Source organism: Camellia sinensis, chromosome 6 (genome assembly GCF_055761805.1).
Source record: "Camellia sinensis isolate YWXY chromosome 6, ASM5576180v1, whole genome shotgun sequence".
Lineage (NCBI taxonomy): Eukaryota > Viridiplantae > Streptophyta > Magnoliopsida > Ericales > Theaceae > Camellia > Camellia sinensis.
Genome location: NC_138966.1, coordinates 81,321,469 through 81,346,654, shown reverse-complemented (window position 1 = coordinate 81,346,654; position 25,186 = coordinate 81,321,469). Strand labels below are relative to the sequence as shown.

Below are 25,186 nucleotides of genomic sequence, written 5' to 3'. Positions count from 1 at the left end.
TACCCTGACTCTGGCTCTGAGATCGAGCCGAAGATGATGCTGCTCTCTGCACTCCTCCCCTCTGAGGACAAACTGGAGACTTGTGGCCCAGCTGGCCACACTTGAAACAGGTAATGTCTCCCTGACTGCCTTTCCCCGAACTAGCACTTGGCACAGGAAAAGTCGATCTAGAAAAGCTACCCTGAGACTGCTGAGGATTAAAACCCTTCTGTCTCCTACCATCACTCTGACCATCCTGACTCCTCTTGGAGCCCTTCTGTCCTTCCTCCTCCTCCTGCATCATGATCTCCATATGGGCTGCAGCATCAACCATACGCCCATAATCCCGAATCATAGTTCCCCCAACTCTCAGCTTGAGGCCACGCCTCAACTTCTTCTCAAACTCGATACAACGGCGTTCCTCAGACGCCACCAAATTAGGTGCAAACCTGGACAAGCTAGTAAACGCAGCCTCAAACTCAGCCACTAAAGAACTCAACTGCTTAAGCTGGTAGAACTGGTCTCTCAGCTTCTCCCTAACTGCTGGAGATAAGAACTTCTCCTGGAAAGCATTCACAAAAGCCTCCCACGTACCTCCTATACGACCCTTAGTAAACTTCCACCACTGACCCGCATCCCCCTTCAACTGGAAAGATGCCAAGGTCACTTTCAACCCCTCGTCTTCGATGCCTAGCATCTCAAACGTCTTCATTGTCTGTTCGAGCCATTCATCTGCCTTAAGCGGCTCTTTAGGATCACCCACAAATTCCTCTGGATTAGACCGGAAGAACTCCCTCTTCAGAAAGGAAGGTCCTGCATCTGCAACAACATCCCGAGCTTGATTCTCAGCTCTGAGAATGCCTACTGACTCCCTGAATGCCCCTGCTATCTCTCGGGCTAAAGCGCCCATAGCCTGCTGGCTTACTGGCTCGGCCACATTGGCCTGGCCAACTCCCTCCTGAACTGCTGGAATCTCCTCTGGCACAGGCACCTCCTGCCTACTCGGCCTACCACGCCTACCGCGTCCTCGTCCTCAAACTCGATCGACCTAGGGTTTGGAATCAAAAAGAAGATGAAAAAGACTGATCAAAACCCGCTGCTGTCTAATTAAACTGGACAGGCTCGCTCGAGTGAAAACTTGGTCGCTCGAGCGACCAGACACAGAAAAGATACGCTCGAGCCAAGGAAGCCTTGCTCGAGCCAACAACCCAAAAGCTCGCTCGAGCGAAAGAAAACTCGATCGAGCGAAGAACTCAAACCCCCAGGTCTGAAACCAGACACACGCTCGAGCGAAGGAACTATTGCTCGAGCGAAGAACGAACTAACTCGCTCGAGCGAAGAAAAGCTCGCTCGAGCCAAAAACCTCTATTCTCAGGTCTAACTACAAAACGCAGTCCTCGCTCGATCGAAGAAACCCTGGCTCGAGCGACGGACCAAACAAAGAGCTTGCTCGAGCGAAGAACTGCTCGCTCGAGCGAAGAGTCAAAATTCGGGGCAGCAACCCATTGCTCCCAAGCTCAACCAACCTGCTACAAACCTGCCAATTGCATCCCCCAACTCAAAAATAGGAAATTAAAGGACGGTAACAGTCAAAATACAATGGTAGGAGCTACGGAACCTAAGTCCAGATACAATAATCATATGGGAAAAGACCGGGGTCGCTATATGCTTGTAAAGTGCCAAGATACAAAGTTCATAAAAGTAAAGGTAAAAAGATCCCTCTCAAGGTTCTGCAATACTTTCCTTTAAAACCAAGGCTACAAAGGCTATTCATATCAAGGAAGACGACTACTGATATGAAGTGGCACAAGGATAAACATGTAGATACGGAAAATGTATTGCGTCATTCGGCTAACTCTGAAGCATGGAAATATTTTGACAAAAAGCATGAGTCATTTGCCAGAGATCCTTGTAATGTTTGGCTCGAACTAGCTAGCGACGGTTTCAACTTCTTTGGAAACATGAGTAACTTATATAGCATATGGCCAGTTTTTTTTGTCCCATACAATTTACCACCATGGAAATGTATGAAGGATCCATTTTTTATGATGCCTTTGCTTATTCTTGGGCGTAGGGCTCCCGGATTTGACATTGATGTGTTTTTACGGCCATTGATAGATGAGTTAAAAGAGTTATGGAAGGTAGGGGTAGAGACATACGATGCATCAATGGCCAGAATTTTCAATTGAGTGTCGCATTATTATGGTCCATCAATGATTTCCCTATGTATGGTAACCTATCCGGTTGGATCACCAAAGGGAAATTGGCTTGTCCTTCACGTCAAACGCAGTGGTTTAAATATGAAGTGCTCCAATTCTTTGCAAAAACACGGTGGTTTTAATTCTATTTTGTGCATTTGATCTAAAATCTCTTTGGCTTATGGATTCTTTCTCTTTTTGATTTTGATTCTTTAACTCTTTTCTTTTCTTTTCTTTTTTTTAATTTTTTTTCTATTTGATGATATAACCCTTTTTGCTCGCTATTATTTTTTTATTTTCACTAACATTTTCATTTAAATTAAAACTTTTAAGAAGTAAATTGCTTGGTATAAACCATGTTTTAGTTTTGTACGCATTATAAAGTAATACAAATTTGTTGGACAATCTTCACTGTATTTAAAAGATTAAATTCTGTTGTGTACAAAACAACAACAAGAATGTAAAGAAATAAAGAAAATGAGAGAATTTGTTTGATTACAAAAATCAAACTCGAAATAAAAATAAATAAATAAAAACAGATTTTATTTTGTTACAAAAACAAAATTTAAATCTGATTTTAATAAATAAAAACAACACTGAAAATAAATTAAATAACTTACTTGATTTAATTTGTTCGAATTATTTTCTGATCAAGTCCAGTGTTTGACACTATGTCCTTAAGACAGATTCGTCCTCTCCACGGTACTTTCAGAATTTGGACATCTATCTCCCAGGATGAAATGATCTACCACAAACAATAGCAACACTACAAATTGTTTACCTTACGAACACACTAAGTGTTTACACTCTTTCTTTCAGAAATAAAATGCAACAAAATGAAGAATAGAATAAGCAGAGGTGAAATACGAAATTTCTGAATTTAAAACATCAAATGAGGGTGGTCCTATTTATAGATGTAAAGGTGGCTCTTGGTTTTAAATTGAACAGGTATGATACCTGTTGGTTTTGAATTCAAACAGATTTGAATCTGTTAACAATTCAAACAGATAGCAAAAACGGGAAGGGCCCTGTTTGGGTGTGCACTAATTCCAAACTAGTTTATTTCTATTTGAAAACGGGAAGGGCCCTATTTGGATGTACAGAAAATCCAAATCAGTTTAATTTGAATTCTGGATTTTATTTTACCAAAAAATAAAATTAAATTCAAATATTTTTGGCCCAAAAAGATTAGAAGCCCAACCCAACCACGCACCCGCGCCCAGGCCCAGCCCGCCCAACCGGACGGACGGACTGCGGCGGCGCGCGTGTGTGGTGATTTTTGGGTCCAATGGGTCTAGCCCATTTTGCCCATAACCTCTCCCTCTAAAACACTTGGGTACCCCTTGGGGCATACCCCAAGTATCTAACCCAAGCCTTATAAACCCTTTCAAAACTTCCCACCAAATCAATGTGGGACAAGCCAATTTACAACCTTAAGGAATTTCTACCAAAACTCCATTTTCATGGAGCACACTTTGGCTTCAATTTCCCATTCACTCAGTAATGGTTTTGAGCAACCAAATATACCACGTGAATCACAACGCGGCATAGAACGCGTTACCACTTTGACCTGAGTAAATCAACGCTCGGGGCCCACCTAAAAAATAGACCAAACTTGAGAAAAAATTCTGATTTTACCCAAAATTTTTCTACCATTTCCAACAAAATTCTCGAAAGAATCAAAGTTTTAGATTCGATATACGATGAATGAGTATTTCTTCATTCATTTCCATCCAATCAAAAAAGTTTTTTTTGACTTGGAGTTGAGTGTATCTCAATTTTTATTTTTATTTTTTTAATTAAATTGTCAGTGTTTGTTATCCTCGGCATAGAGATAGCTACATTCTGTAATCTTCCTTGCACTTTTACATTTCCTTAGACTTGTGAAGGGATATCAGTATATAGTGTTCTGCTTTTAGATATGCCACCATTTTTTTCATGAAAACTAAATATTTTTTTCTTCCAATATTTGTTGCAGATTGTTGATTCAATCATATCTCATGGCAGTTTCTTAACTAATTGCTTTATAGAGCAGTTGTTGGGATCCGTTGCCGGATAAACTCCAATGTGCACTTAAAGGTCTGCTCATGATTCATAGATGACTATATTCTTGACTCCATAATTGTAGAATTACATAAACAATTTACACTAACAGATTTTATGTAGAATATAGAACCTTTCTCATTACATCTTATGAAATGGATTTCTTTATTTCAGTGCAAATATCATTTCATCGTTTAAATATGGTTATTATTTTCTTCATTGTATGATCAATATTTCATTATGTTCTCTAAAATGAGTTGGAACATGATGATGATGCAGGACATGGTAATGCTTGGTGCAGACAACTATGAAACCGATGCTGAAATTGTAGCAATGTTAGCTGAGGGAAGAGTTCCGATTGGAATAGAAGAAAATACAAGAATCAAGTACAGACTAACTTAGACTTTTCCACTTCCATTATTTTCCTAGAAAATCATTTTCTACAACTTTTTCGGTCTCTGATGGCCATCTGTATGTTCTTATGCAGAGACTGCATCATTGACAAGAATGCTAGAATCAGGAAGAATGTTGTTATTGCCAACTCAGAGGTATGTTTCTTTAAATAATTTGTTATGGGAGATATAGAAAAGACCAATGATTTCAGGATAAAAATGGTGGTTAAAGACATTGGAACTTTTCCTTTGGTTGTCAAGAAAATGGAGGAGAAGAAAAGAAAATTTCAGGATTTCAAACACCCAGTAAAGCTAGTTTTTTGTTTTTATATGAATCATCAGGGCATATAAGAGGCTGATAGATACTCAAAAGGGTTTTATAACCGTTCGGGTATTACCATCATATTGAAAAACTCAACAATCAAAGACGGAGTTATGATATGATGAGCATCACCATCATTTTCTCTTTCTTTGTTTTTTTGTTTTTTGATTTTGGCTCCATTAGAGTGGGAAATGAGGATATCGTGAGATACGCGCATTGTATCTGATGATGGAAGGAAAGGTTGTAAAGAACTTGATACAATCAAGTACACTAATATGCATATATCCCTTATTGTTCTGTATTAATGCAAATTATCATTTTATACCCACATGACAAATGTAAAGGGAGATTTTGAACATCCTTCAAAAATAATGTTGTTTGGAAAAATTAAGGTACACTTTTGAAGAATAATTTTCATAATACCTTGCCAAACACATCTTTAGCACCATTTTTTGTTTTCTCCATGTTTCAATTATGTTAAAATTAAATTAAATTTCAAAAAATCAAACTATATTTCTTTTTACCACAAGAGAACTGGAGAAGGAATTGAGATAACTAGAACCTAAGGGAATAAAGAAGAAGACAGAAAGGCAGAGATGAAGAAGAGGAGAGAAGCATGGTAGTTAAACTCTTAGGATTCATGATTCGATATGAGTTTCAATCAAAACAATTCAATTCATGCCGCTAAATCTTAATTTAATTTCTATTCACTATAATTTCAATTATATTTGCATAATACATGAAATGACATCATGGTTTTATATGTATATACATATATACAACTTTGCTATGATATTTATTTTGTTTTAAATAGTGTGTGTGTGTGTATTTTTATATGTATTATATAATTATATATTATGCTAAATAAAATGAAGCTTACAATTCATGTTCTTGATTTCAGCAAAATGATTCATGATTCGATTAACGATTTGAAAACAATGGAGAGAAGAACGAGACGGATGAAACTAATATTGAATGAAACTGAAACTAAAATTGAATTTATAGAAACACCTCAGTACATTGAAACATCATTTCATTTTCAAATCTCTGTAACACAAACCTCTCTTCTGATGTTATAATGCTAGTAACATAACATTTATTGCCCGAGAATGGTTTTCTACATGTCCTCCCAACTTGATGAAGATAATCCACTGCAGTTTTTGGCAGATCAAAGTTGTATATATGGCTTGTCTCTGGAAGGTCAACTCCTATGGCTGCTATATCTGTCGCCACGAGAAGATAACTTCTTCCTTGTCTCATTTCCTGTATTCAAGAAGCGGATAACAAACATTTAGGTTGTGTTTGGATCATGGATTTGTGTAGGAATTTGTGGAGGGAAAAGAAAAGGGAAGGGTAAGAGCCTAGTTTCAATAAATGTCACAGAACGAACAATGCAGCAACCACCAAGTTTTCCAAAACCAAAATGAACGGAATTGTCTTGTAAAAAAAATTTAAATTAAGAAAAAAAGAAAAAGAAGAAGAAAAGAGAAAACGTGTCATTCCTCTAGCTCAAACCAATTCCCAAAGCAACTAATCTTACATGTGATTTGCTAGTGGTATGCCACAAAGGCAATCTAGGAGACGTGGCTTGGGATTTTTTTTTTCATAGAACAGTTCTATCATTTAATTCATAAAAAACAAGTTTCATTTTGTCATGTTTACTTTTGTATGTTATTATTCACATGATAAGTCCATATAGGGCCAGCCTTGGGGTATGTTAAAAAATGAGGGCCTAATCCAACTTCTTCTAGTCCACAAACTTATCTTTCATTAATCATGTCACTAGAAAGATTGAATGGATTAATTATGTTGCCCATTCAGCATCACTTACAAGTTAGTTTTCAACCTTGTCTATGATATGTTGGCCCCATTTGAACTAAATCTTCTAATGTGATATTGAAACTGTAAGCATATCTATGAAGTGGCACATATGCCACATGTTTTATTTATTTATTTAATTATATTATTATATAATTATTATATATATTTTAATCAGTAAACAATTGGATAACTAACGTGAAACATGTCCACTACCCCATAAAGTGGTTTCATGGGAAGTTACAACTTCTTGATGGTGAAAAGTTATAAGGAGTTACACTTAGATCATGGGTCCAAGCCTATCTATATATGCCTATGATAACTATCAAAACACAGACGTTGTTTTTGTGAATAGAATAGGCTTGAAACTCTGTTCCTTCCACTTTTCTATATGGTTCTGTGGAAGTGTTTTATAAGTGGTTTTGTTTATATATTCAAGACTTGATCAATCAAAAATAAGATTCAAAGACTTGAACATCATGGCAGGAGGTATTCTTCTGTTATTAAATTATTTTAGTTCTCACAATTGGTATCAGAGCATCCTTCTATTTTGTTATTCAGCATTATTGTAATTGTATGGGGGTCAAATCTTGTTTGATCCTAATAGTATCTCTGTTTCACATGATCCTCTGTTTCACTTTGTTTGATGTTACCCGTATATTGTGAAAACATGTTCCCTGCTTATAATCATGGCTTTGTCTTTATCCTTGATAGCATAGAACTTTGTTATGTGAACTGTGATATGAGTCTCAGAGAAACAAAAACAAGAAATTATTTTAATATCCATCCGCAGACTTTCTATCTACTTTTTGAAATTGACTTAGCCTAATGATCAAAGATATTTGGGTTGGTTTTATTCAAGCACCTCTTCCCTATCTTGCTGAGTAAAATTAAAATAAATAAATAAATAAATAAATAAATAAATAAATCAAGGGTTTCTGAAACTTTTTGGATTGTTTTTCTCACTATTAAAGATGAATTGTTGCTTGATGTATATTAATTAGAGGCAATAGAATTCATCTTGTTCTGTAATAGTAGTGTTTAAATTAACTTTGAAGTGTTCCTATTCTAAATTTGCTATGTTTTGGAAACCTACTGTATGTCATTAAGTATGAGTTTTCATTAATTGACATACATTGAAGACCATTTTGTATAAAATCTAAAAATTCAAATGCTTTTATTTGGATTTATTTAGTTAATTTTAAAAGGCATAAAAGACTTAAATTTATTTCTAGATTTTTATAAGGACATGATATTAAGGATATTTTGTTTATTATAGTTGCATGTCTAAATATTAAATAAATTCATTTGAATTTCATACAGTGAACTATTTTACATATCCTTTAAAGTCTTACAAATTTTCATATTCATTGGCATGCTCTCTAGTATAGTGTAATATCATATTACATGTATTAAGATTATTTATGCTAAGAAAATTTATGTGAAATAAGAGCTTGTATACACTATGTGTTGGACTTATGGAATTTATTTTGGTCCAACTTTTTCTAGTATAAGGTTGAATTACATGTGTTGGGTCATGGGATTTTTCATGTGATATTACTCTAATTGCACGTATTATGCATTATGTGCATTAAAAGATTATGTACTGGTTCTGATCATAAGGATTTGCTCACTTAATAAATTATGCCATAGTTAAAAATAAAAAATAAAAAATTCTGTTTTAAGAGTAGCCCTAACATCTTAAGACATAAAGATGTAGTGATCATTAGTATTTTGATCACATAAAGTTAAAAATTAATTTGACATTTTTATATTGCAATTATGTTTTATAAATAATTTCTCAGTCTCACAGGAAAGTAGTTATCTATGAAATTTAATGGGAATAAGATAACGGATTGGGTATTAAAGGGATTGGACGCTCTAAACCCACAGGAATGAGTTTTCTTTTCCTTGAATATTTCGGAATCCATTAGTCTTATTATAAAGTAATAGCAAATCTAATACAATTAATGACCTCTACCCACAAGAAAGTTTAGATTTGTTACTGAATTTGACATTGGTTGATTCAAACTATAGTTATTGTTTCAAAGCATTAATGATGTCCTTGGTAATTGCAGTGATTTCTACCTCTATACTGTCTAATGAGTCTTCTCGTATTCCATTCTTGAACGGTGATAATTTTTCAAACTGGAAGGACAAAATCCCTTTGACATTAGGGTGCATGGACCTCAATCTGGCACTCCGTGTGGATGAACCTCCTGAATCCACGGACAAGAGTTCCACTGCAAAAAAGAATGTTTATGGAGAATTTCGCTGCAAAAAAAATGCTTACGACGAATGGAAGCGATCTAATCACTTAAGCCTAATGCTCATAAAGTCACATATCAGCCAGAGTATTAGGGGCTCAATCCCACCATCTGATAAGGTCAAAAACTACATAAGGGCTACTGAAGAGCAATTTGTTAATTCTGACAAGGCATTGGCAAGCACTCTAATGAACAAACTATCAGGCATGAAGCATAACAATTCTAGGAGTGTGCGTGAGCACATTATGGAAATGAGAGACATTGCAGCTCGTCTTAAGTCCTTAGAGATTGAGGGCTTGTTTGGTTTGTTTTTGGGAGAGTTGTTTTTGAAAAAAAAATTCAAAATTTTGTTTAGTTTGTTATTTTTCTCAAAAAATTTCCAAAATCACTTTCTCTCTTACACATTATCAATCACTTTTTCTCTCTCCTCTCTCCTTCTTAATCACTTTTTCTCTCACACACATCTACTCAATTATAACAAAATATCAAATCACTCCAAACTCCCAAACTCCAAAACTATTTTCAAAATATACAACCAAACAAACCAAAAAAAATTTTAAACTTTCTCTCCAATTTTTTTTTTGAAAATCACTCTCCCAAAAACAAACCAAACACACCCTAAGATTTCTGAGTCATTCCTTATCAATTTCATACTCAATTCTCCGCCTATGGAATATGGAGCATTCCAAATTTCTTACAACACACAGAAGAAAAAATGGTCTACCAATGAACTTTTGACCATGTGTGTTCAAGAGGAGGATAGATTGAAGCATGAAAAAATGGAAAGTGCTCAATTAGCAACACATAAAGAAGGGCAATGGAAAAAGGGAAAAGGTGATCCAAAATGGAAGAAGCTTGGTAAAGTGCCATTCAAAAATCATGGCAATAAGGATGCATGCTTCTTTTGCAAGAAAAAGGGTCACATGAAGAAAGACTGGCCCAAGTATAAGAAATGGCTCGAGAAGAAAGGTAATCTCATATCTCGTGTTATGAATCTAATTTTGTTAATACTCATCAATATGATTGGTGAATTCATTTGGGTTCTACAATTCACGTTGCTAATACCATGTAGGGCTCCCTCAGCCTAAGGAAACTGGCGGGAAGTAAACAAGGTTTCTATTCAGGTAATGGGATACGTTCACATGTTGAAGCTATGGGAACTTTAAGACTTGTTTTAAAGAATGACTTTGTTCTAGATCTTGAAAACACTTTTTATATCTCATCGTTTTCTAAAAATTTAATTTGTGTTTCTAGACTAATATCGTTTGGATTTAAATTTCAATTTGTTGGTTCAAATTTTAGTTTGTTTAAAGACTCTGTTTCTATAGGATTTGGTACTTTAATTAATGGTTTGTACAAATTAAATTTGGATCCTATTTTTGAACAAAGTCTTTTAACCTTGCATGGTGATATTAGCATTAAGCGTAATATTGTCAATGAGTCCTCTATAGTTTGGCATAGGAGATTGGGACATATCTCCATTGAGAGAATAAGAGGTTGGTTAATGAAGAAGTCCTTCAAACTCTTGATTTTACCAACTTTGGTATTTGTGTGGACTGCATAAAGGGAAAGCAGACCAACAAGACCAGTAAAGGTGCCAAAAGGAGTGAGGAAATTCTTAGAATCATACACACTGATATTTGTGAACCATTTACTCCACATTGTCTAAATGGTTAGAGATATTTTATCTCATTTATTGATGACTATACACGATACATGTATCTCTACCTCTTGTTTGATAAGGCCGAGGCACTTGATGCCTTTAAAGTTTATAAAGAAAAGGGAAAGAAACAAACATAAAAGAAAATTAAAATTGTGAAGTCAGACAGGGGTGGAGAATATTATGGGAAGTATACAAAATTGGGACAAATACTAGGTCCATTTGCTAAGTTCCTTAAGGAAGAAGGCCTTATTGCACAATATTCAATGCCTGGCACACCACAACAAAATAGTGTTGCTGGAAAAAGAAACCGAACACTTATGAACATGGTAAGCAGCATGCTTAGTTATTCTAATGTGCCTATAAATTTGTGGAGTGAAGCATTGAAAACCGTTGTGTATATCTTAAATAGGGTTCCATTCAAGGTTATTCCCAAAACACCATTTGAGTTATGAAAAGGATGGAAGGCCAAGTTTAAGACACTTACACATTTGGGGTTGTCCAATTGAAGTGAGGGTGTATAACCCACATTTAAAGAAATTAGACCCCAGAACAATTAGTGGTTTTTTCATAGGCTATGCAGAAAACTCCAAGGGCTACAGATTTTATTACCCTTCAAATTTACTTAGAATTGTTGAAGTCAAAAATGCTAAGTTTATTAAGGAAGTTGACCCTAGTGGGAGTTATCATCGAAAGATAGAGTGGGATGAATCACGGGATCCAGATACAACACCCATGAATATAGGTGAATTGGTTGTCTTTCAGGATAATCAACCTGATATCCTTGAAGATCAACAAATTTAAGAACTTCCACCACAAAAGGAACAAGTCAACATAGAGCCTGTAGCTCAAGTCCCAATTGAGACTACAAAATTAAGGAGATCCTCACGAGCTAGAAAGTCCGCAATTTCAGGTGATTATTTTGTATACTTAATAGAGTCTAATTTTGACATTGGACCTAAGGATGATCCTATTTCATTTTCCAATGCCATGAATAGGGATGATTCTAAATTATGGTATGATGCCATGATGGAAGAGTTGAAAGCTATGGCTAAGAATCAAGTTTGGTAAATTGTGGAGTTGTCTAAGGGAATTAAAGCTGTTGACTATAAATGGGGTCTATAAGACCAAGAAAGACTCAAATGGCAACGTTGAATGACATAAGGCCAGACTTGTAGCTAAGGGTTTTACTCTATGAAGCACGGACACGTGACATGACATGGACACACAAAATTTCAAAAAATGGGGGACACGCTTAATATATAATTATTATTTTTATTATATATCATAAAATTGTAAAAATATATATATTGAAAGGTAATGAAAATTGATTCCTCTAATAAAATTAATAAACACATGTTAAAAAAATTAACAATTTCAGCTATGTCAACAATTTGATTTTTTTTCTTCAAATAAAACTAACTTATTCTATCAAATAAAACTAATTAGAAAAAAAAAAAGAAATAATCAGAGAGAGAGAGAGAGAAAGAAAGGGTTACTTTACATTCAGCAATATATATATATATATATATAATTGAAGAAAGAGGTTACATTTGAAAGAGAGAAAGGTTTCGAAGAAAAAAAAAAGTCGAAGAAAGAGAGACTGATTGAAAAACAGAGAGGCGGAGAGAGATCGAACAAGAAGAAGATCAAACAAGAAAAGAAGAAGAGAATCGAAGGAGAAAAAGGGAAGAACAGAATCAAAGAAGAAGAACAAGAAGACATATAGAGAGAGATCGAACCAAAAGAAAAAGATCGAATGAAAAAAGAAGAAGAAGAAGAAGTGAATCGAAGGAGGAGAAGAAAAGAACATAATCGAAGAAGAAGAAGAAGACATACCTTAGCGAACTGCCTTTTCTTTCGTCTCATCTCTTCGATTAAAGTAATAATTTTTGTTTTTTATAATTTGACCCCACTTACAAGTTTTAGAAATTATGTTTTCTACCCCGCAGTGTCTGAAACGTGTCCCGAACTTGTCCAACTACAAAAAATTCAATAAAAAAATGGGACACCTTCATGAGAGTGTTGAACGCGTGTCCACTGCATGTCCAACACTGATACGCAGACCCCAGAAAGGTGTCTGTGCTTCATAGGTTTTACTCAAAGAGAAGGCATCGATTATCATAATACCTTCTCTCCGGTTTCTAAGAAGGATTCATTTAGAATTATCATGGCATTAGTAGCTCATTTTGATTTAGCGCTACATCAAATGGATGTGAAAACGACATTTTTAAATGGGGATCGTAAGGAAGAAGTATACATGAAGCAACCTGAAGGTTTTTCTTCTGATAAAGATAGTCACTTGGTTTGCAAGCTCAAGAAATCCATATATGGACTAAAACAAGCTTCCCAACAGTGGTATATAAAGTTCCACAATGTTATTACTTCATATGGTTTTACCGAGAACATTGTGGACAACCAAATGTAGCTTAAGGTTAGTGGGAGCAAGCACATTTTTCTAGTTCTATATGTGGATGACATTTTACTTGTATCTAATGATTTGGGTTGGTTGCATGATACTAAACAATTTCTTTCCCAAAACTTTGAAATGAAGGATATAGGTGAAACTTCTTATGTCATTGGCATAGAGATTCACAAAGACAAGTCCAAAAGGACATTAGGATTGTCTGATAAAGCCTACATTAGGTTTATAGCATACTTTGAAGAAAATCACAGACTATTTGGTTAAGAAATTTTATCACAGGGTTACGAATTGTAAATTTGATTTCTAGGCCATTAAAAGTTTACTGTGATAATTCGGCTACAGTTAGTGGCAGCCGAAGCAAGCATATTGACATAAAGTTTCTTGCAGTTTGAGACCGTGTTAAGATTAGTACCGATATGATAGTTGCAGATCCCATGACCAAAGATCTTTCTGTAAAGGTGTTTTCAAAACACGTAGAGGGCATGGACTGATTGGTTAGCTCAATAATGTTTTCTAATTACATTTTGATTATTATTAATGAAAAGCATCACTTTGTGCACTTGTGATGCTATGCAGTCCATTGGGACTATTGATCCATAGGGATCATTAGACCCAGAATAACTTATTAGAAGTTATTCATAAAGAATGACACCATATAAAGTTGAGAGAATCATACAACGTAATACATGGAAGGAAATACTCATTTGACAGAGTATAACCGCCATAATTCGTGTATTATGTCTCTTTATAAAGTATGGGTATTTTTATTTAATGGCCATAATCTGTTTTTTAGTTATCCGAAAGTCAACAAAATGTATCATATGTGTCAAGTGGGAGAATGTAAGCATATCCATAAAGTGGCACATATGCCACATGTTTTATTTATTTAATTAATTATATTATTATATATATTTTAATCAGTAAACAATTGGGTAACTAATGTGAAACATGTCCACTACCCCATAAAGTGGTTTCATGAGAAGTTACAACTTCCCTGATGGTGCGAAGTTATAAGGAATTACACTTGGATTGGATCATGAGACCAAGCCTATCTATATATACCTGTGATAACCATCAAAACACATATGTTTTTGTGAAACGAATAGGCTTAAAACTCTGTCCCTTCCATTTTTCCATATGGTTCTGTGAAAGTGTTTTGTAATTGGTTTTGTTTATATATTCAAGACTTGATCAATCAAGAACAAGATTCAACTGCTTGAACATCATGACAAGGGGTATTCTTCTTTTATTTAATTATTTTAGTTCTCACAGAAACATCAAATACTATAATATACAGAGATGGCCTTATCTAATCCAACTTTCAACCCATTTTTTTCCCTATGGATGAAATAAAGAGTTATAGATACATCTAGCATCCATGAGCTGAATAGTACTTACAAATAACGAAGCTGCTCGCAAATTGAAATTCATGTCTTCCTCCAAAATAATAATATCAAAACACCCTGGAAGAGAAGTCTTCAACAACTCAATTAGAAGAGTTGTGGGTGAAGCATGGCCAGCCTTCTTTAACTTCTCAGACTGCAATATAAATTGGAAAATAATATTAACCTACTAACTAGAGTCACCAATGTTTAGTTTGCCACAAACTATGAACATTATGAACTTCAATAAGTCGGATATAATATTGATAAAAAATATCACATTATTCAAGTGAGACCGTGAAGTTAGATATCACATTTGTCAAATTTTATCATTTGGGTAAAGCCAGTCCTATATCCAAAACAATAAATAAAATGATTGAGAATGATAGCAGAATTAACCTGTGTGCGGAAAAAAATTATAGCAGAATGAGGTGCATCGCTTTGTAACAAGGATACCAAGGTTTGATGTCTTTCATTTTTACCACACATCTGATAACCATCAAAGCATGTCATCAAAAAAATAGTTGCTGTTTAGAACAAGATATTATATATACAAATAAGCTGAATATGAAATAAAGCAACACTGGGGAAAAGGGGAAAAAAACACACAGAAAATTGAACAAGTTTCATGGTTCCAAATTCTTTTACCACAAATCCGTGATGCAGGCGTGATGGCATTGGCTCAACTATGTTTACATGGACATGAACAACATCATCCTGTCTGAAACACGATTAAGTATGCAAGTAATACAATAATAGGCAGATTGAGCTAAAGCCCAATAACGAATACATAGAAACAAAGATTCCATCAGCAAACCTTGGTCCATTTTTGCTGAATGTAATTAGATAAGAATCTTCTGTGCTGGGGAATTGATGCACTGGAAAAAATAGTCTGACGGTTATTTCTTAATGAGTACGATATTAGAAGCTTTCGAAGCGAACTGACTTGCTTAGAAGAATTGAACATGAATTCAACCTAGGAGGCACAAAATATATCATGTCAATTCCTATGATGAACTTTTGCATTAAAGACTCAAACTTACGAGGCCTTGTACAATGAGAGAAGCCAAATATGTTACATATTGGCTCCTTTTAGTAAAAAAATGCCCACTCATCTACCTTAATATACCTTATAATTCAAACAAAAAGGGGCAGCCACTTATCTTACTGAAAAGTTCAAAAAAAAAAAAAAGGTCTAAAACTTCAAAGAAGTTCTTATAATCATTCAAAAGAATTTAAAGTTCTCAAGCAGAAGTTGTTTCTAGCAAATGCTGAATATATGTATTCTATATATACACACACATACGTGCACATCAATAATATAAGCAAAAGCCAAGTAAGTTATATTTCACTTACCTCATCGATTACCAACACCTGCATCGAATCTAGCTTAAGAATTTGCTTATCAATCATTTGACACAAACTTCCCAAAGTTGCAACCAGTATTGTAGGGGGCTCTGCCTGACAATAAGAGCTAGTTATAACAAGCTTCCATGAATAAATTTTCTTACAAGAATTTTCTATTGCAGGAAACAAACAACCAGACAAAAAAAAAAAATTTAAAGAAAAAACATTTGTAAGATCATACAAACCAACATGATATCTTCAACCAACTTTTATGTCTTCTCAGCATTCCTCCATCTAGAAGAGCCATAACACAGCATGCCTCCTCTCCAAGTTCAGCAGGTTTTGCAGCCAGCATTCGAGCAACTTTTGTGACCTTGTTTATAAAAACATCACAATATAAGAATAACCCGGGAGCTTCTATTTGCATGCACTCATTCCCCTCTTTACACATCTTTTTCAATAAATAATTGGTTCGGAAGTAGAATTCCAAAAATAAACAATTGGTTCAGAAGTAGCATTCCGAAAATAAACAACTTATTCGGAAGTAGAGTTCCAATTTTTTTTTATTTTTTTGACATTCAACTTCCGAATGTGTTTATTTAATGTCCATAATAGTAATTTCACTTGAAAATAAAATTATAATAAAAATAATTTTTATTAAGTGTGTGTAAATAGGGGAATGGGGATGTGTAAATAGAAGCTCCCGAATAACACATATCATAACCCTTGTAAGATTCAAATCATATATAAATTTTTTAACTTAAAATATATATATATATATATATATATTTGCAGAAGTGATCATCAATATTCATACTCTCATGCCAAGTTCCCTAGTAGGGACCACAATAAGTGCTTGCACTACTGATCTTTGAGCGTTTACAACTGAAAAAATTGAAAGCAGGTATGTCAGGGTCTTCCCAGAACCTGTCTAGAGGGCCAAATCAAGAAAGAAAAAAAAATCAACTACATTAGCTTTGTCACTGCTATAGAGTCAGAAAAAGCAACCACTTTATTTTCATTTAAGAATATACATATGAACACCGTGACCAATATATAACCAACCCATCAGATTGCAAACAATCATGTGTGTCATTATATTCCTTTCAGCAAAAGCCTAAGCATCTGTAAGTTGTTATGCTAATTTGGCAGATAGAAAGTTAGTGAATGTACCTTGAATAGTGTAGTGGATATTTTACTAAGAACTAAAGATCTTTCTTCACTACTTCCACAAGATTTCAAAAAAATAAAGTACCAGATCAAGTAAAAGAAACCAAAACAAACTTTGAAATAAAACAAGTCTAATAGCACAAATTAACCTGAGCGTGAAGTATGCAATCATGCCCAGAAAGCAGAATTGGCAAAGCTTTTTGCTGCACATCTGTAGGCACAACAAATCCAACCTCTTCCACCCTGCATCAAGTTAAACCAACTCTGATCAGTATCCTTCATACGATCCATTTTCAGCACATTTCACAAAGACTTGTATTGTACATTTCTGCAATCCTAGTGTGTCAATCGTCACACACAAAACTAAGAAAATAAAAGCAATTGAGAAAAGCATAAAACCAAAACTTGCTTTTAACCAATTCATTGGTCTATATATTCATCATTCTACTTCAATACTAATCAGTTATATGAGAAGAGAAAAGGAAAAATACTTGATTACACTAAGTTTGGTTATTGAGAAAGTAAGAGAACTAGTCGAAAAGGAACATTGTTACACTCAGACCTCATAGTTTCGATTGTTTTGATTAGCAAATATAGAGCGAACCTTAACTAGCCGTTGAAAATCAAAAGAGGTAATATTGCTTACCTTTTCTTTTCCTCTATTTTCTCAGGTACCAAACATACCCCTTTTTTTAATTTTATTTATTTTTGGGTAAGACCCATTAGTTTCCCATAAAAGAAAATGATTACCCTCAAAACTTATGTTTTCAATTTTTTTATTAGCAAATCAAGAAAATTAAAAAATAGAAGAAAGAGCTCATATTTCTTTCCCTTTTCCTTTCCCCTATTTTCTTTGGAACCAAACAGACCCATTAAATTCCCAGAAAAAGGAAAATGAAAGAAAACTCGCCTATGCAATATATGATCTGGAATGTGATCTTTATAGAGTTCTCGGATAGTCGTAGCCCTCTCTGAGATATCAGCTTCGATTCCAACACATGAAGAATCAATAGAAGCTCGTGAAGGCCTATGATTGGAATTGGATAGAGGGTTGAGAGTCCGATTTCTACAGTTAACGAACCATGAGCGAGTACAGTTAGGGTATTGTGGTCTAGGTTTAACAGAGAACCTCCATGAAAGAGCGTAGAGCTGAGTTGTAGAGACACAAGCCATGGACGCTCGTAGAGACAGAGGGATGGCAATTTAAACCCAGTCCGACGGGGACCCACTCCCCCATCCTTGATAGGAACGATTTTTCCCCGAAAAATATCCCCAACGGGCTGGGATGGTATTCAAAATTAAATCCCCGATCAATTTCGGGCCAGGGACGGGGATAGCTTTTACAGACCTACCCCCGCCCCGTCCCCGTCTCCGGCCTCGTTTCTTCTCGAAGTAAAATTACGTTTGTACCCCTCTCTGTATATATGTGTGTCTCAATCACTGTATAGGTTCACACATACACACACGCACAAAACAAAACACGTCGCGCCTCTCTCTCTCTCTGCTCTCCCTCACCGTTGCTCGCTCACTCTCCCTCACCGACGCTCACTCGCTCTCCCTCGCCACCGTCATTGCTCCTCACTCACCGCCGCCGTCTCTCTTCCCTCTACTCTCTCTCTTATATGTCACTGATTTCAGTCCCTCACTCACTCAATCTTCACAGCGTCGATCTGCACAGCGTCGATCTTCCTCCGCCGCCCTCCTCCGCCCTCCTACGTTTCTCTACTCTACTGATCTCCTCCACCCCCCTCCTCAGCTCAGATCTGTGAGATCTATTTTTTTTTTATCTGTTATTTTTTTTTTGATCTATAATGATGATCTGCTATTTATTTTTTTTGATCTGTTATTTGATGATGATCTATGTTATGTTGTTGATAATGATCTCTTCCTCTCTGTTTGGTTTTTTTTTTTTGGTCCGGGGAATTTCGAGGTCGGGGAAACCGGATCCCCGTTAGGGGATGAGGACGGGGACGGTGATAGGTTCCTCGTCGGGGATCGAGGCCGGGGATAGGGAGAATTTTACCATCGGGGACCGGGGACGGGGAAGGTGATCCTCGGCCCCGCCCCGCCCCGTTGCCATTCCTATAGAGATAGAAAGAGTGATGGATAAGATCTGCTATGGATGAGAGCATTGGGACCCAGTTGGAGATTTGTTTTGATCAAATGAAAATCAACAGTTAAGGAGTTTGAGAAACTTGAGGGGTTGGATGGTCCAATCATTAAAATGGAGCGTACGAAGTCGGGAGCTTCTATTTGCACACACCCATTACATTCTATGCACATTCTTCTCAATAAATAACTTGTTCGGAATTAGCATTTCGAAAATAAACAACTTGTTCGGAAGTAGAATTCTGAAAATTATCATTTTTTTCAACAGTAGAATTTCGAAAAAAAAATTCATTTTTTCGACATCAAAATTCTGAATGTGTTTATTTGAATTGTGTGTGATGTCTATAATAATAATTTTACTTGGGAATAAAATTGTAATAAAAATAATTATCATTAAATGTGTGCACAGAGTGGAATGGGTGTGTGCAAATAGAAGCTCCCTACGAAGTCGTTTTGATTGAACTCTGCCGGTCATAACACGTTAAAAGTCGTCGGTCTTTTGGACTCACCCATAATAACGTATTAAAAATAATGGAAAATTACATACAAATGGGAAAGGGGGGAAAAAAATTATCAATATATAGAAGGTGCAAGTGTGTTTGTGATTGTACCTTCAGACATGTTTGATTGACAGAATTAGAGTATAGGATTGAAATTTTTAATCCGTGAGCCCAATAATCCTATGTTTGTTTTGAAATTCTATTTTAGGATTATTAATCCAATGAATAATCAATCCAACAAATTTGTAAGATTATTAGTAATGGGGTAGGAATGGGATTTTATATCCTAAGTTGAGAAATAAAATAAAAAGTCTCTTTTACCTTTATATATTTTCTTATCCAATACAAATCAAACAATAGATAAAAGGATAATTTATCCTACTAATGGATAGTGAATATCACACTAATTTGATAGGATAATTAATACATTTACTATTAGTCTAGTGAATCAAACATGGCCTTCATGTGTTGATAATTTTTTTTTTCTTCTTCCACCTGCATATAGTTCTCTCAAAAGCAATTTTTTTTTAAAAAAAATTCATGCATTTTTTTACCTTTTTTTTTAAAAAAAAAATTTATGTGTCTGTGGTAATTTAAGAAAATTATTACATATAAATAGAAATATTGTAATTTTAATTATTAATATTTATAAAGTTTATTATTAATTTGTAATTAATTTTTAAATTCTACACTGATCTAAAATTTTTGCTTAAAAAAATAATTAAATTCATTTTACCGTTTCATGATTTGGCACTAGAACACTTTATCACTGGTTCACATATAGTTAGAAAGCTCCCATGTAATTTTGTATTAAATTGTCACTGTTAGTTTTTTGGAGATTTTTTTTAGGATTCTTGATATTAAGATTTTATAACATGAAAGACACCCAATATTTTCATAATGTCTAAGGTTCCTCAACATCAATTCAGAGAAAATTCGATCCAGAGAATTTCTCTAGACTTCCCAAAGTATTTTTCTATGTTTTGACCAATTTTCTCTAGTTTGCTCATAATTTTCTCTGTGTTTTTTATCAAACTAGAGAAAATTGAACAACTGTCATTTTCATTTTGACCAATTTTCTTTAGATTGTAAGACATTCAGACAACAAAAAACCAGAGAAAATAGAACAACCACCATTTTCATTTTGACCAATTTCCTCTAGACTGTAAGACATTCAGACAACAACAACCTAAAGAAATTTGAACAACCACAATTTTCATTTTGATCATTTTTTTTTGAACTGTAAGATATTCAAACAACAGCAAACTAGAGAAAATTGAACAACTCCCATTTTGACTAATTTTTTTCTAGACTGTAAGACATTCAAACAACATATGCACCAATGTCAATCGAAGGGATCTTGCTTCTAGTGTACGCATCAAATTATGCACATACAAATAGAGCAAATGAGAGTTACCTTGTCAATTTGAGCGAAACAGATGACGAGATCCATCCAAAAATCAAATCATTATTATTCTAATTTGCAATATTAATTGAATTAAGGATGAATTCTAAAAATCAAAACACCAAAAGAAATGAATATCACAACACAACACTTAACCAAACTAGTAAATTTCACAAACAACAAGTGCAATCAAACGAAAAGCAAGAATTTAGTTATTTTTTCTTTTGTATATTACCCAAATTTGTATTAAAATCAATGATGTAGATAGACCCTTGTGGTTCTGAAAAAGATCAATTACACAGAGAGAGAGTATAACTGCTTAGGAAATGATGTACTCGGGGATGAAGTTGTTAATGGCAACTTTGAGTATAGCGATCACGGGTTTACCCTTGTTGTACAGTGATCCGGACATGTGTCCGTGGATGTTGGTAGTTGTTTATTAACTTGTTTGCATCCTCTCTACTTTGTATATTGAGTTATAGGATGTGTTGGGCAGGTTTGTTTCAGGTTGGTTGTGTTTGGGAGCCTAGTGTTGCTGCCTAGATTTTTGGACCTTCGCTCGAGCGAGGAGTTGGTCGCTCGAGCTAGAGTTGAGTTCGTGTCTGGTGGGTCGAGCCAGAGTGGCTTCGCTCGAGCGAGCGCTTGCTCCTGGTTCTGGACCTGAGAGTTGTGTTTCTTGGCTCGAGCGAGCTTTTCTTGGCTCGAGCGGTCTGGTTTGTTCTTCGCTCGAGCGAGAGGTCTGTCGCTCGAGCGTGCGTCTGGTTGCAGACCTGAGGGTTTGAGTTGTTAGCTCGAGCGAGTATTCCTTCGCTCGAGCGCACTTTTGAGTTTTTGGCTCGAGCGAGAGTTTTCTGTGTCGCGTCGCTCGAGCGACAAAGGCTTCGCTCAAGCGAGCGTGTTTTATATCAGCGGACAGTAGCGTTTTAAACATCACTTTTTCACTTTCTTTTTTTGATCAAACCCTAAATCCGAGACTCTCTCTCTCTCTACACTTATATTCTCTCTAAGAATTGATCTCCCTAGAGTGTGAATCTAGCCTAGGGCCTTTGTTAAAAAGATAGAGGGCATTGAGAGCTTTGTTTTAATCTGAAAAAGTTTGGATTTGGAGCACGTTGATCTTCGAGTCTTCATCTCCTTTTTGGCTCAAACTTCGAGGTAGGGATATCCTACTCCTCTCTATGGATTTTGTCTTTAAATTTTGGTATTTTGAGATGTTGGGGTTGGTTTGGTAATTTTGTGAAAGTTTGGGGCTTTTGTGTAATTTTACAAAAGTTGGGGTTTTATTCATAATAAACCTAGATGCATGTTTGGAATAGAGAAATGGAATAAATGTTAAATCATTGATGAAAATGGGACCTAAGGGTTGAAATGTTAATTATGGGAATTGACCTAATTACATTGTTTAATTAATTGGGATAATTAATTGTGAGGAATGAGGAAATGAAATGTTGATTGAATATCCATTGTGCATTTATTTTCTGTTTAGAAATAACTGCTTTGGGCTATCGGTGGAGGATAGTCGTGATTGTTGTAGACAATGCATGATGATTAGGCAAACAGAAACTAATCAATGAAGTGTGTCATGGAACTTGACGGTTGATAAAATACATTAACTAAATGTATTGAGTGATTGTATATAGAACCCATGTGTTTGTATACGTTATGTGTAGAGGAGGAGATGGGGGATGTACTCCGCGGTTTAGGGGAAGATAGGGGATGTACCTCTAAACCGGATAGTGTTGGGAGAAGATAGGGGATGAACTCCGTAGATACAGCTCATATGCTTGTCTAGAGAAGTGAAGATAGAGCTTATATGCTTATCTTTGTGATGTGTGGATATAGCTTTTATGTTTATCTGTGGATATTGTGGTTATACATATCTGTTGTAGAATGTGGATATAGCTTATATGCTTATCTGTGGATATTGTTGTTATACATATCTGTTGAGAATGTGGGTAGTGCTTATATGCCTATCCGTTGAAAAAGGGAAAATGAAAGGAAACTTGGACTCATAAGTCGTATGACATAAATATGTGATTTATGTGATTGTATCAGTGTTGGCCATCTATCAATTGCTAATATTTTAGTCATTGTTCATGGTTGGTTTAGTGTATTTCTACTGGGCTGTGGCTCACCCTATATAGGAATATCATTTTCAGGTGCAGGAAGCATGCCACCTCCAAGGACGTAGCTTGGGAGGCTAGAGGCGGACATAATGTTGTCGTTTTACTTTTTGATGTATTACATGTAAATACAAGCCAAGGGCTTAATGTGTATGAGTTAGTACTCTTTTGTTGTAACCAAGTGTTAACTTGGAAAGCTGTAAGCCTGTAGGGCATTTGCTTTTGTTGTTAGCATGTAATACTTTTTGTAATGAAACTCTGATAAATGAAAGAATGTGGAACTTTTGAATATCAATGCATGTCTTATTTGTTGGGTTTAATGTTATTATTTTGAGGGCGTTACATTGAGGTCCGAGAAAGAGAACTCCAAAAAGGAGGGAACTCTGGTGTTTGGTCTACTAGAAGGCTATCGATGGACGAAAAGTGGGTTTGTGCTTTGTGGCGGCTGTTGGAGATGATAAGTACGTGTGGTGGTTTTGAAATAGTATTGATGGTGATGACGATGATGAAGGAACCATTGAAAACGAAGAGTCATCAATGGCGGTGACGATTTTAGTAGAGATGAAGATGAAGATGAAGATGAAGATTAGGGTGAGGAGTTGTAGAGGGGAAGCCATGGTTCTTGTTTCACTTGTAGAGAGAGAGAAATGAGAGAGGATATGACTGAGGGACCATAGACTATAAAAAGAAATATTGTGGACCTTTCTCATTATTGAAAGTTGGAGATGATGAGTACGTGTGGTGGTTTTAAAATAGTATTGATGGTGATGACAATGATGAAGGAACCATTGAAAATGAAGAGTCATCAATGGCGGTGACGATTGTAGTAGAGATGAAGATGAAGATGAAGATTAGAGTGAAAAGTTGCAGAGGGGAAGCCATGGTTCTTGTTTCACTTGTAGAGAGAGAGAAGATGAGGGAGAGAGAGGAGAGAGGATATGACTAAGGGACCTTAGACTATAAAAAGAAATATTGTGGACCTTTCTCATTACTAAAAGTTGAAGAGGGATGTTAGACTAAAATTTTATAGTTTTTTCATCTAAACTAATAGAAGCTATGTCAATGTTATCCCGTTTTCTCTAATCTTAAAATTAGATTAATATATTAATTAAAATATAAAATAAATAATAACTAAGAATTGAAATATAAATATAATTAAATTAAAATTAGATTAACCTGGTAGGAATTATAATAAATAATTTAGAATTTAGAATTAATTTTCATCCAAAATATAATTAAATTAAGATTAAAAGTTAAGAATTATAATAATAATTAAAAAAAAATTGGGTAAACTACCAATAAGTCCTAATAATTGAACTTAATTCCTATCAAGTTCTATTGAAAATAAGTATTGGTAAAATTGCCACTAAAAATAATTTTTTTGTGACAATTTTTTACATATGTCACTAAAATTGACAATTAGTGACTTTTTTTTGTCATGATTTTTATAAATTGTCGCTAAAACTTATAATTAGTGACCTTTTTTTGGAACAAATTTTTCTTATAGGACCTATTAGACAATAAGTCTACTTATTAGGACCTACACGTAAGTACCCCTTAAAATTTTTTAATTAATTTTTATTTAATTGAATTAATGTTAGCCATTATAAATTATGTGTGTGAGAGATAAGAGAAAACAAAAAAAAAAAAAAGAGTTGCGATCATTTTACATTTTTAGTTAACGGTATTAACAGTTGCACTTTGGTCCAAAATAATATAGAAACTTCTTGGCTATATTTGAACCATAAAAAGTAAAGTGCTCTGATCTCAAATCACAAGGGGTAAAATAAATGTTGCCTTAAAAAATTGAGATAAACAAGTAGTGAATTTTTTTAATTTATTTTTGTTTTTAAGTTAATAATAATAGGGCAAATTACCAAAACCCCTCTTGAGATTTAACTAAAATACGGGTTCCCCCTGAGCTTTGAAAAATTACAAATTGCCCCCTGAGGTTTATATTTGCATAACAAATTAGGGGGCAATTTGTTATGTAAATATAAACTTCATGGGGTAATTTGTTATATAAATTTAAACCTCAGGGGCGGG

The 25,186-nt window shown here is 34.9% G+C and overlaps 1 protein-coding gene across 1 annotated transcript; it reads right to left on the bottom strand.

Annotated features, from left to right (window-relative positions):
* Positions 1 to 5,933: 5,933 nt before the first annotated feature.
* Positions 5,934 to 18,190, bottom strand: LOC145789322 (DEAD-box ATP-dependent RNA helicase 58, chloroplastic-like). Its single transcript, XM_082873075.1, has 10 exons — positions 17,914 to 18,190; positions 17,153 to 17,246; positions 16,651 to 16,764; positions 16,075 to 16,206; positions 15,843 to 15,947; positions 15,304 to 15,462; positions 15,135 to 15,203; positions 14,886 to 14,975; positions 14,503 to 14,643; positions 5,934 to 6,197 (listed from the first exon to the last, which is right to left on the bottom strand). Exons 1-10 carry the CDS (start codon positions 18,174 to 18,176, stop codon positions 5,934 to 5,936), a joined length of 1,431 nt encoding a protein of 476 aa, XP_082729201.1. The 5' UTR covers positions 18,177 to 18,190.
* Between the last annotated feature and the right edge of the window lie 6,996 nt (positions 18,191 to 25,186).

Coding starts and splice junctions, on each gene's coding strand:
- LOC145789322 (XM_082873075.1), bottom strand. CDS start 18,176: ATGGCTTGTGTCTCTACAACTCAGCTCTACGCTCTTTCATGGAGGTTC. Junction 14,976..15,134: donor GCCTGCATCACGGATTTGTG/GTAAAAGAATTT, acceptor GATGGTTATCAG/ATGTGTGGTAAAAATGAAAG. Junction 6,198..14,502: donor TGCGAGCAGCTTCGTTATTT/GTAAGTACTATT, acceptor TCTTGAATACAG/GAAATGAGACAAGGAAGAAG.